At 37.5% G+C, this 18,906-nt stretch overlaps 4 protein-coding genes across 7 annotated transcripts in view; 1 reads left to right on the top strand and 3 right to left on the bottom strand.

Moving 5' to 3' along the window:
• Nucleotides 1-18,906, bottom strand: part of LOC127880183 (magnesium transporter NIPA2-like) — a 266,381-nt gene that overhangs the window by 174,888 nt on the left and 72,587 nt on the right. The gene's annotated exons all lie outside the window — the stretch shown is intronic.
• LOC127880185 (magnesium transporter NIPA2-like) overlaps nt 1-18,906 on the bottom strand; it is a 247,351-nt gene that overhangs the window by 174,888 nt on the left and 53,557 nt on the right. The window lies entirely within an intron of this gene.
• The window catches only part of LOC127880190 (magnesium transporter NIPA2-like), a 263,454-nt gene that overhangs the window by 208,131 nt on the left and 36,417 nt on the right, over nt 1-18,906 (bottom strand). The window lies entirely within an intron of this gene.
• LOC127880174 (CD109 antigen-like) lies at nt 98-18,581 on the top strand. 2 transcript variants are annotated; one of them, XM_052427426.1, is made up of 20 exons: nt 98-193; nt 1,295-1,451; nt 2,056-2,173; nt 2,699-2,812; nt 3,462-3,566; nt 4,353-4,481; nt 6,299-6,437; nt 6,725-6,901; nt 7,999-8,074; nt 9,217-9,373; nt 11,441-11,521; nt 12,413-12,605; nt 13,863-14,026; nt 14,457-14,606; nt 15,085-15,147; nt 15,356-15,465; nt 15,895-16,069; nt 16,609-16,711; nt 17,118-17,227; nt 17,652-18,581. In XM_052427426.1, the coding sequence occupies exons 1-20, from the start codon at nt 151-153 to the stop codon at nt 18,195-18,197; spliced, it is 2,910 nt and encodes a 969-aa protein (XP_052283386.1). In that variant the 5' UTR covers nt 98-150; the 3' UTR covers nt 18,198-18,581. The 2 variants fall into 2 exon arrangements, with proteins under 2 accessions (XP_052283386.1, XP_052283387.1); XM_052427427.1 differs by lacking the exon at nt 98-193 and adding an exon at nt 924-1,069 and having other exon boundaries at nt 17,652-18,580.

The raw sequence follows: 18,906 nt of genomic DNA, 5'->3' as shown, positions 1-18,906 counted from the left end.
TCTATTTTTGTTCTTGATGTTCAAATTGGAGTTAGTTATTGCTAGCGTAGTTTCTACGGCATGTAAAACTCATGATAGCAGCTTTTCACTCGATTACAATCACGGTATAGATAAAATGCACCGTTTTCTCTTCAGTCAACACGGCTTACCATGACTACGGATGTAGATATGCCAGTACTAGAGCTTTCGAATTGTAAGTCTATATTTGACATATTTATATTACACGTATGTTGTCAAAAAGTAAAGAGTAAATTTGTAAACGAGAAATTATTACTGAGGAGTAGGTTACTTGTACATTGGTTAACATTATAACCTAGTAACTGAGTCCCGTCATGCGAAAATGGGTTTAACGCCACATGCAGCAAGCATTTCTCAAGACAAGCCTGCACAACAACAAGGTCTGGCAGGAACTCCTCTGTCCGCCAATGAGACCATGAAATCTTGCGTGGCCTTATAGCGAACAGGGTAGCTCCCGACAAGACTTCGCGATTGCGCAGGCTGATCTGAAGTAAAAGATCTAAAGAAACTATGCATCTGCTTTTACAAAAAGGTCTGCTCTCTGCAAAGCTATGAAATCTTTCTGCAAGGCTTAATCTTAAGGCGGACAAATTTACCCATTTACCCATTTATGCCTAGTGGACTCTCCCATCCTTCTAAACAGGATCAATTTATTTAAAAAAAATAGGGATGTCTAGTATATTTATTTCTATATTTAGAATATTTCTTACAGAAATTCCTTTAAGCAAACAGCATAGACCCTGATAAGACACCGAATCATGCGGCTTCTCATCTGGGTCTACGCTGTTTGCCAAGGCCTTTTTTCTAGACGCTTGGCATAAATAGGTTAAAGCAAATAGCCCGAGAAAACATAGATTTTAAGCCGCTTTATTAAACCGACGATAACAAATCTCAAGATAAAGTGTGTGGTCGATAAAACAAAGATATCCTTTATTGTACATGTACTTATTAACTGCCATGTGCATCAATGGAAGGCATGAGCAAATGTGTCGAATTAAGTGTAAAATATATTTTATTGCACGTGGGTCATAGAAATAAATCAGTTACAAAGGTAAAAAATTAAATTATATAAAACCTGATGAAGGAAACTATAAAAACGTAAAACAATAATTATAAATGATGCTTCCATATATAACGTAGAGGAATTTGTGTATAATACAACTCATGTTGACTTGGTTTGGTATTCCGAGAGCTGAAACATATTCGACAATTCAATCAATCAGCAGTTTTAATTGTTGTTTTGTTTTGTTTGTTTATAAGAACGTTGCAATTGTAGATGTCAATCGTGAGAGATTAAACGAGGATACGTATAGGAGATCGTATTCATATGATATAAATGAGAGCAGCGGACAATGGTACGGATCCGGTGGCGGCGTGAGCAGCGTCCGCAAACACTTTCCGGAAACCTGGCTGTGGCTGAACGAGTCTGTGAGGTAACACCTACCTATTGTTCCTTGAATGTATCTTTAGTTTAAACTCAATCTAAATGGCTTTATAATTCTAAAGCTGTCGACGAATACATCGTGCATGCGAACAGACAATAATTTTTAATCGTGGTCGCATTCATGGCAAGACAAGTAACGTTTATAAGTGATTGGTAAATTATCAAGAAACATTATATCGAGAATGCACGTGAAATACATTAATATTAAACAGTAAATAGTTTTAATCAAGGATAAAAGTGTACTTACAAATGTTTTCCGTTATTAAATAGTGTTAATTGGTGATTATGTTTCGGCGTAGAGGATTTGTTCAGGTTTCAGATACCGGTCAAAATACATATACTGAATAAATATTCCATGAAAGTACGCGTTTCTTTAATTAAGAACTTCAAGATGCATGTTTATTAAGAAAAAGCTTAAACATTCTTCGACTCGTCAAAGCAAAGACCTATCAATGGTTATTGATAGATCATTGGTCAAAGTTAAACTTTGTATGAGTCTGTATGATTTGTAAGATTCCATATATATATATATATTTGATTCCCAACTAAACAACAAGAACTCACTAATACCAAATGTTATAATGTACTCAAAGCTCAACTGGCAGCGTGAACATTGCTGATATGGTACCGGATACCATAACGACCTGGGTCGCCACGGGTTACGCCCTGAATGAGAAAACTGGACTTGGTGTCGCTAAAGAGTCTGCCAACGTAAGACCTAATGACTAAAATATGAATTTAACATTTATTAAAGTAAATAGAAGCATCTTGTTAGTAAATATGACAACTTAGTTACTATAATGAAATAAAATAACTTTCCCAGCTTTACATGTAGGAAAGTGAACTGACATTTCAAAAAAATATTATGGATATTGATTTGTTTTCGCTTTTTAAGTTGTTTTGTTGCAGCAGTGTTTGGATACGTGTTTTTAATTTGTATAGTACTGTATTTTATTAAACAACCTGTGAAAATCACATTGGTGATGTTTCTATAGCTCCTCCTTTTTGCAGTCCCCATTATTGTCATCTATTTGTATCGAGGTGACATTCTATCTCACGTTCTTTCTTTGTCATTATTTTTCTTTCTCGATGTGTATTAAATGTGACAACATATGTGCTTTACCGACTCAGCTTAGATTTGCTTTTCGCAATTTTGTATTAGATGTGACTGGCTATCTGCCGTTTTATGTCAGACTACATTTTCCTCAATTTGTATTTCAATCATTTTTTCCCCAGGTGACCGCCTATCTGCCGTTCTTTGTCAGCCTACATTTACCATTCTCCATCGTGTCCGGTGAGATTGCTGTAATTCAAGCCCTCGCCTTCAATTACTTCCCGCACGACCTTTACGTAAGAAATTCTATAACGTTGGTATAATTTACAAAAGTTGGTTTATGACAAGATTCTAAGAAGGCAACTGCTCAGTCGTTAGATAAATGAGTGATACACACGGTATATAATATGTAAACGAGGATCTTTTGAAGATAACAACGTTAACTTATGTTTAAAAATGCCTAGTTCATGCTTTTATATAATCCAAAAAAATAATTATAATTAAAACATTGAAAATGGCTATGTATATGTATGAGTGCCCTACAACACACGCGGTATGAAAACGCATGAAGAAAGTGTGTTTGAAAATATCAACCAGCATAAAACTTTGTTACGGACAAAACCTTCATAGTTACCGATATTTATAACATTAATAAAAAAATTGTTCATATATGAGTCGCGCACTAATTTTGATATAACAGGGCCAAATGCATTTGCGTAAAGGGTCGTCACATATTAGCAAGTGCAGTCCTCATAGGCTAATAAGGGACGGCACTTTACGCATAAACTTGATTTTCGCGAAGAAAACAAAAACAAAAAATAACATAAAAGCGGAAAGTGTCCTCCCTGAAACGCCTGTGCGCACTGTACATGCTAATCTGGGACGACACTTCACGCAAATGTATTAAACCATGTTTTCAAGAGCGATGCTCGTATCCATTTGCAGGTAACGGTCAGGCTAAAGCCATCTCCTAAACAGTTCGTGGGGCTGATTGTGAACAAATATGGACAGGAGGAGGAACAAAAGGAGGACATCGAACATTGTATTCTGGTGGGCATGACTGGCAGACAGATATGTTAATTTAATGTATCTTTCGTTGAAAACAAACTTGTCATTATTTTTTTCTCCCTCTTGCATATTTTTTACTTTGAAAAACAATAAAATAAATACTTTTCAAGACATGTACAACTTTACCAATGGTTTTTAATTATTCTTACGGATGTTTAAAGATCTAGTTAAAACTAAACTGGACCATTTAATGTAGTATCCAAATCTCGACGTCTGGTTTGATTTGTTGTAAAAATAGTTGAGTGCATTGGTCTAATAAAGAGCTTTAAAATCACTTACGCCATGTTTCGTGGTCTCATTAACGGACATGTTGGCTCCTGATTCAGGTTGGTTTTTAGCTACGATTGCCGCATAAGACCCATGTTCGCATGACGCGGCTCATTTAAAGGTATCACAGCGATCTCTAACCTTCCACACTTGTGCTAGACCAGTTGCTTTTTCGAGGGGATTGGTTAATCAGCATTAAGTAACAACAACACCGGTCAAACTAGTGACAAACATTTCGATAACCTTATATTGACATTTGCAAATCGTATTCGTATTATTAAAACGCTATTTACTGGCATGTGCATTTTGATCAACCCGGCTATGTTTAAATGTCTTATATTGTATTTGATGTTGGCCTTTATATCTTCAACGATAAGCGTTTATACGATCTTGCTGTGAAACAGGTCGCTGATGACGTCATTTAGTCTACTGAATATACGTATATTTGCAGATGCGCGCAAACAAAATCATTTAGTCAATTGAAAAAACGCATACTTGCAGGTTCGCGCAGACACAGTGGAGTCTGCCTACTTCATGATCAAACCCAAGACCGTCGGCACCATTGACCTTACCGTGGAGGCTCTGACCACGAGGGGCCGTGACGTCATCCAGAGGCAGCTCATCGTTAAGGTCAATACACACTGGAACCTCGTTCTGGGATAACTGGGCTTAATGTGTGTTCGTAAAGTGTCATCACAGATAAGCCTTGGCACAGGCTAATTAAGAAAGATACTTTCCGCCTACACTGGACTGTTGTTTAGAAAAGATTTCTTTTAAATAAACAAATCCATACAGGCGGGAAGTTTCGTCCTTAATTAGCCAGTGCGGACTGCTAAGGATGATCTGAGATGTCACTTAACGCACATGCACTTAGCCCAGTTGAGATGTCACTTAACGCACATGCACTTAGCCCAGTTGAGATGTCACTTAACGCACATGCACTTAGCCCAGTTGAGATGTCACTTAAGGCACATGCACTTAGCCCAGTTGAGATATCACTTAACGCACATGCACCTAGCCCAGTTGAGATGTCACTTAAAGCACATGCACTTAGCCCAGTTGAGATGTCACTTAAAGCACATGCACTTAGCCCAGTTGAGATGTCACTTAAGGCACATGCACTTAGCCCAGTTGAGATGTCACTTAACGCACATGCACTTAGCCCAGTTGAGATGTCACTTAACGCACATGCACTTAGCCCAGTTGAGATGTCACTTAAAGCACATGCACTTAGCCCAGTTGAGATGTCACTTAACGCACATGCACTTAGCCCAGTTGAGATGTCACTTAACGCACATGCACTTAGCCCAGTTGAGATGTCACTTAAGGCACATGCACTTAGCCCAGTTGAGATGTCACTTAAGGCACATGCACTTAGCCCAGTTGAGATGTCACTTAACGCACATGCACTTAGCCCAGTTGAGATGTCACTTAAGGCACATGCACTTAGCCCAGTTGAGATGTCACTTAAAGCACATGCACTTAGCCCAGTTGAGATGTCACTTAAGGCACATGCACTTAGCCCAGTTGAGATGTCACTTAACGCACATGCACTTAGCCCAGTTGAGATGTCACTTAACGCACATGCACTTAGCCCAGTTGAGATGTCACTTAACGCACATGCACTTAGCCCAGTTGAGATATCACTTAACGCACATGCACTTAGCCCAGTTGAGATATCACTTAACGCACATGCACTTAGCCCAGTTGAGATGTCACTTAACGCACATGCACCTAGCCCAGTTGAGATGTCACTTAAAGCACATGCACTTAGCCCAGTTGAGATGTCACTTAACGCACATGCACTTAGCCCAGTTGGGATGTCACTTAAGGCACATGCACTTAGCCCAGTTTTCCCAGATAGAGGCTCAATGGAACTCACTGCAGGGCAAAATAATACACCGAAGGGTTAACTTTAAGGAGTGTTTTATGACAGTTTCATTCCTGGCCATCCTGAGCTCTGTGTTTTCGCACAATTATATTTTTGATCGGCCACGAAAACAAGCTAGATTTTTTCTAAGCGTGCATTTTAATCATTCTATCGTACATGTATTTATTTGTTTATTTTTGTTATGAATTAATTAATAATATTAATTAATTAATTAATTTATTTATTTATTTATTCATTCATTCATTCATTCATTCATTCATTCATTCATTCATTCATTCATTCATTCATTCATTCATTCATTCATTCATTCATTCATTCATTCATTCATTCATTTATTTATTTATTTATTTATTTATTTATTTACTTATTGTATTTGTGTTATGTTTTATGTTTTTATTGTAGTTTCATTTATTTTGATTTTTTTACTCAGTCATTTATTGTATTTCATTTATTTATGGGGGGAGTCAATTCATTTTTAAAATTATTCAGTCTTCATGAGATTGACAACTGTGTCATTAATAACTTTAAAAACAATTTCTGCAAATGTCATTTGTAGCCTCCCGGATTGCAAGAACAAGTCAACGTTGCCACGTTTATCTCCTTGACAACGAACGGCAAGTTCGAGAAGGAAGTCCCGGTGGTGTACCCACTCCGTATTGTACCCGGCTCGCAGAGGGTCCAGGTGTCGGTCATTGGTGGGTACCAGTACTTCTCAAACTGAGATCATAAGACCCGAGTTGTGCGAAAATAGGCCTTATGTCATATGCGATGACGCGGCTAAATAGTATACGAAAAAATAAGCGTTTCCATTGCTTTCAAAATACCTATTGCTTAAACGTTGCATATCATTAGAACACTGTAAAAGACTTAAGAATTAAACGCCTAAATAAATCGAACATCCGACTTCTCTCGGTAAGGTGCTAAAAGATTCGCTAGTGGATCGGGCGGGTTAAATGTCGAATACATTTCGCCGTAATTCCAGGTGACCTCTTTGGCCCGTCGTTAGAACACTTGGACCACCTTCTACAGATGCCATACGGCTGCGGGGAGCAAAACATGGTGCGCTTCGCACCCGCCGTGGCCGCTGCAACCTATCTGAAGGCCACCAGTCGCCTGTCAGAGACTCTTCAGCGGAGGGTTATAGAAATCATGGAAACAGGTATAGGACTTGTATAATGGTAAGAGACATAAAAGATCGAGTATCACTGAAACAGGTATTGAAGCTGTTTGTATAACGAAAATAGGAATTAAAGCTGTAGATATTACAGAAACATTTATGTAAGCGGTATGAAAGATGTTGAAGTCTGTTGAAGCAAGAATGAAAGTCCTAGTATACTGGAAACAAGTATGGAAGCTCTTAATATCACAGACATAAGTATAGAAGCTGTAAAGTTCAGAGAAACGGCTATGGAAGCTGAAGCTATCACAGAAAAGGTGTGAAAGCTGTAAATATCACATATACATATATCGAAGCTCGTTATATCACGGAAACGGGTATGAAAGCTGTTGATATCACGGAAACATGTGTGGAAGCTGTAAATATCTTGGAAAATGTGTAAAAGCTGCAGATATAATCAAGGCAACCGGTATGGAAGCTGTATATATCATGAAAACACGTAGTTATGTAATACAAACCATGAAACTAGTTACACATTTCTTTATATCGTGGCAAAAAGACATGGATATCCTAGATATCATGACACAGGTATGAGAGAAATTTTATTTGGGAGTCCTTAAATGTTAATGGAAAAAGGTATGGAAGTCCAATGTATGATTGACAACTATATTTACGGGCTAGAATTTTTGTAACTTATTTGAAAGACCTAAACATCACAGCAACAATTACGAAATTATGTGCATTATGTCAAATGCAGTCCATGATATCGGGGAAACTGGTATTGAAGTCCAATAACGTATTTCAGCTGAGCAATGACATCCCTGCGTCTTAGATTACATTCGTCAACATGTTTAAAGATTTTAAATCGATTCTTGTATTTCTTTCGAGGATTGCTGTGAGCTGCAATAAGAAAAACACTTTCTTATTTTATAGATTTTTTTGTTAAGGCGGACATCTCTTCTAAACAAAAATCCAGTCTACCGGTAATAAAAAGAACCTTTCCAGATTAGCCTATGCTTACTGCACAGGCTTATCTGGACAGACACTTAATGCACATGTATGCATTAAGACCGCTTTTTATCAAAGCGCGGCTCATATCAATGTAATCAATACTGGTAGGGTATGTCTCATTTTGCAAGGTTACCAAAGGCAACTGACGTATAAGCACTCCAACGGCTCGTACAGCGCGTTCAGTCACGAGAATGGCAGTTTGTGGTAAGTGCTCATGTGGGCAGTCGACTGGGGAAAACATTATTCAAGTTCGTAAGTTGTTTTTTCTCGTTTATTTCTCACATTTCTTTACCATGTAGTATACATCGATAATAACCAAAAATCGGAATACATATGAAAGTGTTTGAAAAATGTACCTTTTTGTTCTTAAACATTTCAAATATTTAGCGTATGCGTGAATACATTTTAAACAATGTTAACAGTGTCAATGTCATATAAAGAACTTTGTGATTTATCGCAAAACATAAAATTAATAATTTGTTTTTACGAAACAGAAGGTTTTTTATCTAGAAAAATAAAAGGAAAAAAAAATGTTCCAACTAGGTGTGTTGTAATCGAATGGTTTTGAGTATTTGTTTTTCTATTGAGAAGGAATTTTTAAAAATTGTTTTGCCATAACATTTGTCTGAATAGCATTATTCGTGTTTTGTAGAAGGTATGAATCATCTGAATTGAACCCATTTTTTTGGTGTTGCTCATATTTAATTTTTCAGAGGGCAATCTCAGATTCAATTTTAATTCTCGTATTTAGGTATTCAATAAAATGAGGAAAAGTTGGTATGCATTTTTTATATTTCATTTTAAATATAAAAGATTTTAATAGCATCATAGCAAAGTTAAATAGAAATCTACATCTGAGTTTTTTTTTCAGTGCATCCAAAGAAAGCATTGGTTTTATTAATTTTAATTAATATGTTTTTACTGACAAGAAATGTTTCCATCTTTTTCCATATCATTTGAACGTGTTGTTACTCCCAAAATAAGTTGTCTATTAAGTTTGTAAGTTACATCTTCAGAAGAAAAGATGATCATCACTGTGGCTTATTAAAGTTGGAAGTTTTGCATTATAAAACTTTTTATACTGGGCCCGTGTTCTAAACGCATTTTATTTAAAATAATGAAAAATAGACTTTCATTTAAGTGCTTGCAAATGTTTGCAGGATTTAATTGCTGTTTGTATTGTTAAATTGATTTCGATAAATGTGTGTATTCATGATATGAAGTCTTTATTAATTACACTGCATTAATTACTGGGGTTCAATTTGAATATTTTAAAGTAAGACTAATGGAACTCTGCCCATAACATTAAAAGGGGAACTCACAAAGATTATCACATCTCAACACAGGCTGACGGCGTTCGTGCTTAAGTCGTTCGCGCAGGCACGGAAGTTTGTCTACATCGACCAGGTGGTTGTGGAGACGGGGGTACGGTTCTTACTGGATCACCAGAACCAGGACGGCAGCTTCCGGGACTCCGGCTTCGTGCATAACAAGGCGTTGCAGGTACACGAATGTTCGATCCCTTAAGGGAATACTGTCTGCTTCTAACGCATTTGACTCGTTGATGTATAGAAAATGTCTATTAGAGTGATTATTGAAACACGATCCATGCAAAAAGCCAAAGGTTGAGCTCTCAATAAAAGACAACTACCAAACGCAATTTCGCGGCTGTAAAAATCGTTCGTCAATTTGGTAATTATTTGTAAGCGATGATGATAAATAGTTAAATGTTTGTCTGTAAAATAGTTAAGTTCAAATAATCAACAAAGCACCTTTCTGGCGCATGTACTATACTTGTTGAGCTTACGTCCGCATGGTTTAATGTATACGTAAGAACTCATTATCGTGATTTTATGTCTTCCCCAGTAAACTACTCACCGTGATTTTGTATTTGGTATAGAAGAGGTTCAGTTATTCTGATTTTCTGAGGAATGTTCAGTATGATTTCAATCATGACACGGTTTTCAATTTATGTACTCGTTTTGCAACGAAAGCAAGCGTGCTATACCACATGTAAATGCAGGAAATGATTTTTTTTGGCGTAGCTGTATACGCCAGCTTTTTGCCTTACCTGACCTTTGTAACTGTCCAATAAAATTCAAATAAAATTTCCCGCTGCTAGGTCAGAATGAATACACTTCATTTATCCCATAGGCTGATTTGAGCATACGACCAGAACATTAGAAACATGCCCGCGTCTTTGTAACACTGTTTACTGCGTGTTCAGCATGAAACAATTTTATCTCTAATGAAAAGGCTAAATAGATATTACAGTTTTACACTCAATCTTGACATCAATACAGTTTGTGCGTGCACCTTTTATTTTCAGAGGATTGCCAGCGCGAGAACGTTTGTACTTAAAGGCTTTGTTCTCATATTTAGTACTAACTTCGATATTCCTGTCAACATGTTTACATGTAAAAGTATAAAGAGCAGAGGAAGCGAGGCCTCACTTTAATGCATTGCATTTCAACCCGCGAGGTATCAAGGTAAGTTCGCGGTTAGTGTGTGTGAATGTAAGAGCTTATATACAGGTCATCACTGCGTCTTCACGACTACCTTGCTGACCGGAGTTCGCGGCCAGTAAATTTAATAGTTATATAATAAAGACGCTATAGCGTGAACTAGGTGAACTGGAATTTTCTTTAGACCAGAAAGATGTTAAATGAAGATATCCAGCGATATAATTATGGTATGTCAATAATAGATTCTTAATGTGTTTTCAACAATACCATGATATATATTATTTTTAATTCATTTAACAAGAATTATTCCACCAAATTGACTAATGTATTAATCATGAGCGCGATGATTCTCGATGCTGTTAATAATCGAATCAAATAGCAATGCCCGACAAACCACTAAAACAGGTTTGTTCGAAGAACGCGCGTATAAATATTTAAAATATGTACGGATACTTCGCGTATGGTCGGTTGACTCATATGTTTTAATTTCACTTCCATTCTTCTTTTGGTTTTCTGTTTTGTATCTATAGGTTTATGACCAGCAATATGTAATAATGTAAAATAAGCCGCGAAAACTCCGCGTATCATCCCATACTGCGTGTGCTGCAGCTTAGAACTGCACAGAAAAAGACATTCGCTGTACTTGATCTCATTCATTGAACTCTTTACCTTACATAAACTCCAACCACAATCAACGCCGTATATCTTTTTTAAAGATATTTCTTGTTTAATGGTACGACACAAACTACTCTGTATGGTATGCTACTAAACAGTACACTGTTTTTAAATAAACACGATATAACACGGTTATTGTGGTATACGATATAATAAAAAAAGATACGATATGTTGATATACGATATGATACGAAATGATGCAACATGTATGCTCGCGATATTATACGCAATGCGTGTAAATGTTGGTTTACGATATGAATGGAATCTTTACTATATCATTATATTCTACATAATCCTAAACTATACTATATGTTGGTATAGTTGCTTTACGAGATAATACGAACCGATGCATTACTCATTAATGCGATGTTCAGCAACACGTGTTAACAATACATTCCGGTAATATATGATACAACATGTTAATTTTCAGGGGAGTTCGGCCTCGACAAGCAAGTCACTGGCCAGCTTTATCCTGATAACGTTGAAGGAGATCATAGACTCTGCGGTTATGGTTGGTCTTCAAAATTTACTAAATAACTTTATTAATGTAATCGTTTCTCAATTTTATTGTCCCCTACCGATGAAACCGGAGGGGACTTATGGTTTGCGCTCTGTCGGTCAGTCAGTCAGTCAGTCAGTCAGTCAGTCAGTCAGTCAGTCAGTCAGTCAGTCAGTCAGTCAGTCAGTCAGTCAGTCAGTCAGTCAGTCAGTCAGTCAGTCAGTCAGTCAGTCAGTCAGTCAGTCAGTCAGTCAGTCAGTCAGTCAGTCAGTCAGTCAGTCAGTCAGTCAGTCAGTCAGTCAGTCAGTCAGTCAGTCAGTCAGTCAGTCAGTCAGTCAGTCAGTCAGTCAGTCAGTCAGTCAGTTCTTCATATTTTTTCATGAAACTTGAAACATTGACAGATGGCAATATAAAGAGACTATGCACGTCATTTCATTTTTTTCCTACGCCTAGAATTCTGGTTGCTATGGCAACAAATAGACTAGAAATATTGCTGAAAATGGTGGATCATGCGATAACTTTAAAAGTTCTTCATATTTTTTTATGAAACATTCAACATGGATCGATGAAAATATGGAGATTACGCACGTCATTTCATTTTGTTCCTACGTCAAGAATTCTGGTTGCTATGGCAACAAAAAGACTAGAAATATTGCTGAAAATGGTAGAGTTTTACCGGTAGAGGACCATAATTGCTTTGCAATAGTCTTGTTAAACTGTGTATCGTGAGAAAATGTTTATTTAATTGGATAGAAAACCTGTAAAGTTAACAAACTAGTATGACGTAAAACGCGTTTTAAATATTTTTTTCTTCGTTTTACAAGTATTATAAGACGTATAACGCGCGTTTGAAGTATAACATAAACAACAGTAAATCAATCCTTGGTATGATGATTCTCACAGGAAAACAAGACCCTCACAGCAGAAGTGGGTCACGCCATTCTGCGCACGTGGACGCACCTGTCGGCGGCGGCGGAACGGATGACGGGCGACTACGAGATGGCGATCACCGCTTACACCCTGGCGCTCATGGGGAAGGGTGGCCACGACGAACTGCTGGGACGACTCGAGAAGAGCCGCAGCGCTAGAGGCGACGGTATGTGGGAGTGTGTGCTTAAACACAATAAAATACCTGATTATCGAAATATCGCCGAAACAAGGGTAAAAACGTGATATTATTTGTGTCTGATACCCGGTTATCTGTAACATACATTTTCACACTATGCATTAATATAATGTTTGTTTCTATGCATATAGTTGTCAAAAGTGAGGATACATACCATTCTGGAGGTGGCACTAGTAGAGGCCACGTGATTTTAGAAGTGTTGTCGATGAAATGCGGAGAATGTCACGTGTTAATGATTAGTGAATAAAGGCGATTATTGTGTGGGTGTTTTCGGATTAGTCCAGAAGAGTTGTTAATATGAAAAATATATTAAATATCACATGTTTTGTCATTAAGGAGGGTTTTCACTTGTCGAGCACCGTAGGCATCATTCTGCGTCTCCTTAGCGCAAGCCTCCCGACCGCAAGTCAGTAACAGCATTTAAAGTTTAAAGTAACATTACTACTCAAATTCAACGAAAACTTGGTACAATATTTCGTTAAATAAACTTTACCAATTAAAATCAGTGTTCATTAAGGAATTACCGAAATTTCAACGCAAGATGTGGTCTGATAAAATAGATGTTTGTAGATACAAAATGCTCGTTTTTATTATTGCTTTGCATATTGAATTTCCCGCATCGATATCTATTCATACGACACATGAACACTAATATGGTACCATTTTAGTGTTCGTGTTGTATGAATAGATATATTCGCGGAAAATTAAAATGGAATTCATTGTGTCACAAATAAATAAAAACGAGCATTTTTTATCTACAAATATCTATGTAATCACACCACATATAGCGTTCAAATTGTGGCTATTGCTGTAAGGAGCATTGATTGTTTAGGTGTTAACTTTATTTTACGAAATGCTATCAAACGAAATTTTCGTTGATTTTGAGCGTTAAAGAGACATAAAGAGCATTCCGTATTTGAACTGTACACCGCAATAATGATCCGGTCATGTTAAAGGATATAAACGCTAATAACTTTCTTGCTGGTATGGCTGGAGAGTGAGCGTTATGTAAAAATTAAACAAAAGTAATAAAGGGTTTAAAACGGCGAAAAATACCCGTCTTGGCATGGAGGTCGCCATCTTTACTATCACGTGATCATACCCTCTGTTTTTAACAGAACATAATTATTTAGACTTCTTTACAGTGAATATTATGATCGCACATATATGTATATATAAACACATTTTTTCTCGTTTTAAGCAGTCGTGCATATAACTTATCTCCAGGGGACACGCGATTCTGGGAACATTCTGTGAAAAGTCAGGAAATCGAGATAGCGGGTTACGCTCTGTTGGCATACGCGCGACTGAGAGACACCGCGCGGGGACTTCCGGTACTTCGGTGGCTGGTGAAGCAGAGGACGCCTTATGGTGGCTTTTTATCAACACAGGTAATGCAATATAAAAATATAGCCTGACCAATGTTGTTTATTTTATCTCTTGAAATAAATCTTAGATTATTACCTTTAAACTATGCTAAATTCATAATTTGAGTGCGGAAATTGTGTTGGAGCATTTCGTTTCGATATATCTGCAATGCGCACGCTTTTTAGTGTTGATTCTATGAATACATATCTTTAAAACAACTTGCACGGACCTTTCTTACTTCATATTATCATTAAAGTCCCCATTTTAAGCTAATTAAATAATGGTTATTTTTTAGCAACACGAAAATGTTGAAGCGAGCAAAAAGAACATATTTATTTCACAAAGGTGTATTTATATATTGTTACTGTTTATCCCACGCAATATAAACAGTGACCACGTTGATTCCAGAGGCTGTATTGGGTATTCTTTAACATGAAAGGATCTCTACTTCAGGACACGGTCGTGGCACTCCAAGGCCTTGCAGAGTTTGCGATCTTGACCTACAGCAAGGACGTTTCCATGTCGATAACCATCGACGATACGGCCTCCGTTCATAACGTCACCATCAATTCCGACAACATGGATGTCTTGCAAATACTCGAGGTCTTGGCGTTTGTATTCACTTTAATTGCGAACATGCAGTTTGAAGAACGCGCTATAGAGTGGTGACATGGATGTTTTATCCAAAATACGTTTTCGACTTTCACTTTGCTCGTGAAGAATTGCATGTTTTCAAAGGAAGGCTTGTTCGCTGGCATAAGTTTTAGTATGCGCACCTAAAAACAACACCACCGTACTTACCAAATAAGAAGTTGGTCATTTTTCGAACCGTCAAGTATTACTTACCATCGTTTTAATGTGGATGCCATAAAATAGAAACAAAATGTAATATCAAAATATAACATAACATGAATAAAAATGTGCGCTTCTCAGTATTTTTACGAAAGGTCTAATAACCAGAAACAAACAAAATGTTCGCCTGATGAAAACATTGTGAATGTTCGTTGTTTATGGGCTAAGTGTTAACAGTTTATATTTAAAAAAATGTATCAAATAAAATAAATGTTTGATGACGGCACAGGTTCCACCGGAAGCGCGTGCTGTTACGGTGAAGGCGGTGGGCAGAGGGCTGGCACTCATAGAGGTAGGCAAAGCCGGAAGTTGAACAGGTCTATGATCGACTTTTGCTATTTTTAACTATTTTGATTAACCATTTTATTTTTTTAGTTCCGCCTAAAAAAGCAGCAGTTTGTACGCAAATAATAAACTGTAATTCTGACAGTTGTATAAAGCATAAATATTCCTCTTTATACATGAATCAAAATAAGAGATACTGTTGCACTGATTCGCAGATGTCTGTGTTTTACAACGTTTTAACTGAAGAGAGGAGCTCCAACTTCGACCTCCGGGTAACTACCAACTCCACGGACGCACAGAGATTTGAGTTGAACGTTTGCGCTAGGTATTAATCTCTTACTTTTCAATAATTATTTAATCTGTTTCGAGTCTCGGATGTATTTTATACATGTATTTCCGGATTAAAAACTATGTTGATTAACATTTAATGATGACACAACTTTGAAAATGCTAAAATTGCATATCGGTACTTTTTAAACGTTATATTTCTATTCAACATCGTTTTGGGGGAACTTGACTGAATGCATGTGCGTGGAGTGTTATCCGAGACAAGCCTGTGCAGTGTACACAGGCTACTCTGGGACGACACTTTTCACCTAAACTAGATTGTGCTAGAGACTTCCTTTAAATAAACGGAGAGTAAAGTGTCGTCCATATTAGCCTGTACGGACTGAAAGGCTAATCTGGTACGACAATTTAAGCTCAAGCATAAAGCACAGTTTTTCAGGAAGAGGTTCACTTTCTCCTGTTCCAGGTGGTTAGGTTCAGACGACAGCGGCATGGTTCTTATGGAGATGGCCTTCCCGTCCGGGTTCGAGCCCGAGCCCATCCGTGTCCAGCATCTTGACGAGGTCAAGATAGAGGAAAACTACGTCGTGCCGGACCGACGGGAAATGGACCATGGACACCTGGTTCTGTACTATAACAAGGTAGCCGAACATTGCAGTACAATTTTGGTGGATTGGTTATAGAGAAGTTTTTTAAATTCTTACGTGCATAATAATCAAGGTCTGTTTATAAACAACTTTCTTTTTTTCGACTGTGGTCTTAATGAATTTCGAAAAATGGCAAATAAAAAGTTGTGCTATTTCTGTTTTTGATACTTCGTGTCAATAGCATCTATTTTATTTCGATCTTGAGTTGTTCAAATATTGTTGAATTCATTACAAATGAAGTAAGTGTTAAAATGTAGAGGCTTATGTTGCAAACCGTTCGTATTACGCGCTCTATTGGTTATTTCTTACCTTTCCACATTTATAGTCATCCGCTTCTGTCCATATTTTTTGTCCAAACCTGTGTCTTTTTTTACTGATTGTAGTAGTCTTTTGCCTAATAGTCTTTGTCCGCTGTCAGCATTTGGATTAACAAACTTTTATAACATCAAAACATGTGTCAAAAGTGATATTTACAAAGCGTAATTTTTACACAAGTCTACCTTGTTTCTTAATTTATTATTTTTTGTTTTTAGATGACGTCAGACCTGCATTGTTACCAGGTTAAGGTTCAACGGAAATCCATAGTTGTTAAACCACAACCCGTGCTGGTACGAGTGTATTCGTACTACGATACAGGTACGATCATTACAGTCGAGTGAGGGAGAAAACTATATTTTTAAGGATAAAATGCTTAATGAGTGATTATGTGTGATCATATTTGTGAACATACTAAACTTTCTCTGCTATTCTCTGCTAACTTACTGTGTTTTCAATCCATATAAGGAGTTTGTGTACAGTTCTTTTGTAATTTCGGTAAAGATCATTATGTAATTCTACTGTTACATATATCAGTTACGTTTGAGATTTAGAAAAAAAAATGTCTTTAAAAAGGTGTTTATTCTTGAACGTCCACTATCAAAAACCCGTTCGAGGTATAATGAAATGTTAATTAAACACTGCCGTATGGCATGTATGAGCGTACTGCATGTATTCCATTCAATTAGCGACGATGTGATTAAACGTGTTCCTCACATTTATATAGACCACAAAGCCTCTGCACTGTACATCCCCACGTATCTCAAGAAGCCCGGAGTTTGTGACTTATGCGGCTACGAGTGTGGCTGTGGGTACAATCCAGACGCTGTACCCCAGGTAGACTGAAAAAAATGAAAGCAACATATATTTGATCTTCGTTCTGTGAAAACCTGTCTTATGCATGTGCGTGAAGTACCTTCCTTGATTAGCCTGTGCAGTCCACCTAGACTTGACTTCCGCTAAGAAGAGACAGCATGTAAAACAAAAATCCATTAAAAGCTTAGTCTGTGCGATGCCCGTATATTTGTTATGAGGCAATATTGGTAATTCTCGAAACATTAACGTTAAGAAAAAGTTACTTGATAGAATGAAAAAAATTCAATGGTGATTTGCTTCCTTTACTTTCTTCACAGCTTTTCCAGAATACTTATTTCCAATAACAATTTATAGCCTCTTATGCCTTCAATACTCAGTGTATGGCGTTTAAACTCTGCTTATCACGTTTTCTGTGGTTACGAGTGGGGCATGCTTTTCATTGCAGGAGCGGTGTGGGTTCAGCTCGACAATGAGGCACACCTATCCCCAGCAAGAGATGTTCCCGCAGCCCCAGACTGCCATACATCCCCATATGGCTATGTACCCCCAGCCTGCGGCCTCGCCCCTCGTCCCGGGCAGATATGTAGAGAACATAACCTCCTTCTCGAACTTCACCCAGCGCCTGCGTCCGAACATGTGGCGGAGGGGGCAGACTGTCCCAGTTTCAATTACCAGACGTTTGGATGAGGTACCAGTTCACCGTACAGTAAGCGTCCAGAATTCGGGACCACCAATGAATGTCGATCCAGCTTTTGGCCTTTACCCTACTGCTTTCTCCGGCTTTCCGGGTATGCCCAACGGGTACTCGAGACAAATAAGCACCAGGGGACAGACGCCCATATTCGATATGAACTCTGTCCTAGGTAAGTCTAATCGTGCCATCCCTTCCGGCTTTCCGGACATGACCGGGTTCTCGAGACGAATACGTACCAGGGGAGAGACGCCCATATCTGATATGAACTCTGTCCTAGCTAACTGGGGTCCCGTGTAGGTTCTGCGTCATTAATTAAGATCTTCGAATGAGCGTGTTTATTTTACACAGGCAACATACACGCAGAAGTTAGTGATGGTATTATTTTTATAGATACACTAAAACTGTGCATGGAACTGTGCATGTTCCATGCACTAGAGAACGAACATAGTACATGTTTATAATATTAAGGTAAATCTTTTATTTTTTATTGTATTCGCAGATAAGTATGTACCACAGGAAAGCTGTGATATGAAGGTTATGTTTGACCTTTTTATATACCACACAATCTGTAATATAATATCGAGGCAAACCAGACTGATAAAATTATAATGCTCGTATAGATGTTAACAAAACGTGAAATAAGTTGTAATGTTAATGTATGACTATGTATTACTGTTAACTACTGAAAAGTTATACTGCATATTAAAAACTTATTGGATTTGACAAAACCTTTTTCGTCTTTGTATCCCAATGGTTATGACTGTATTTTTTTAGAGAACTCTCTTACCCACTATTTGACCTTATTTAATGGCCAACGGAATGTTTGACAAAACTGTAGCCATTTGACCCGAATCAATTTATTCATTTTATTGTAATATATCATCGGCTGTTTTATCGAGATACTTCAAAAACATTGATTTCATACATTCTCAATGAGACAAATGATTATAGTGTAAAGGTGGTACACTGTTGAGTTTTCGGAAATCCTCACTACTTTGAGCAGAGT

This window comes from Dreissena polymorpha, chromosome 4 (assembly GCF_020536995.1).
Source record: "Dreissena polymorpha isolate Duluth1 chromosome 4, UMN_Dpol_1.0, whole genome shotgun sequence".
NCBI lineage: Eukaryota > Metazoa > Mollusca > Bivalvia > Myida > Dreissenidae > Dreissena > Dreissena polymorpha.
This window is presented reverse-complemented; position numbering and strand designations above follow the sequence as displayed.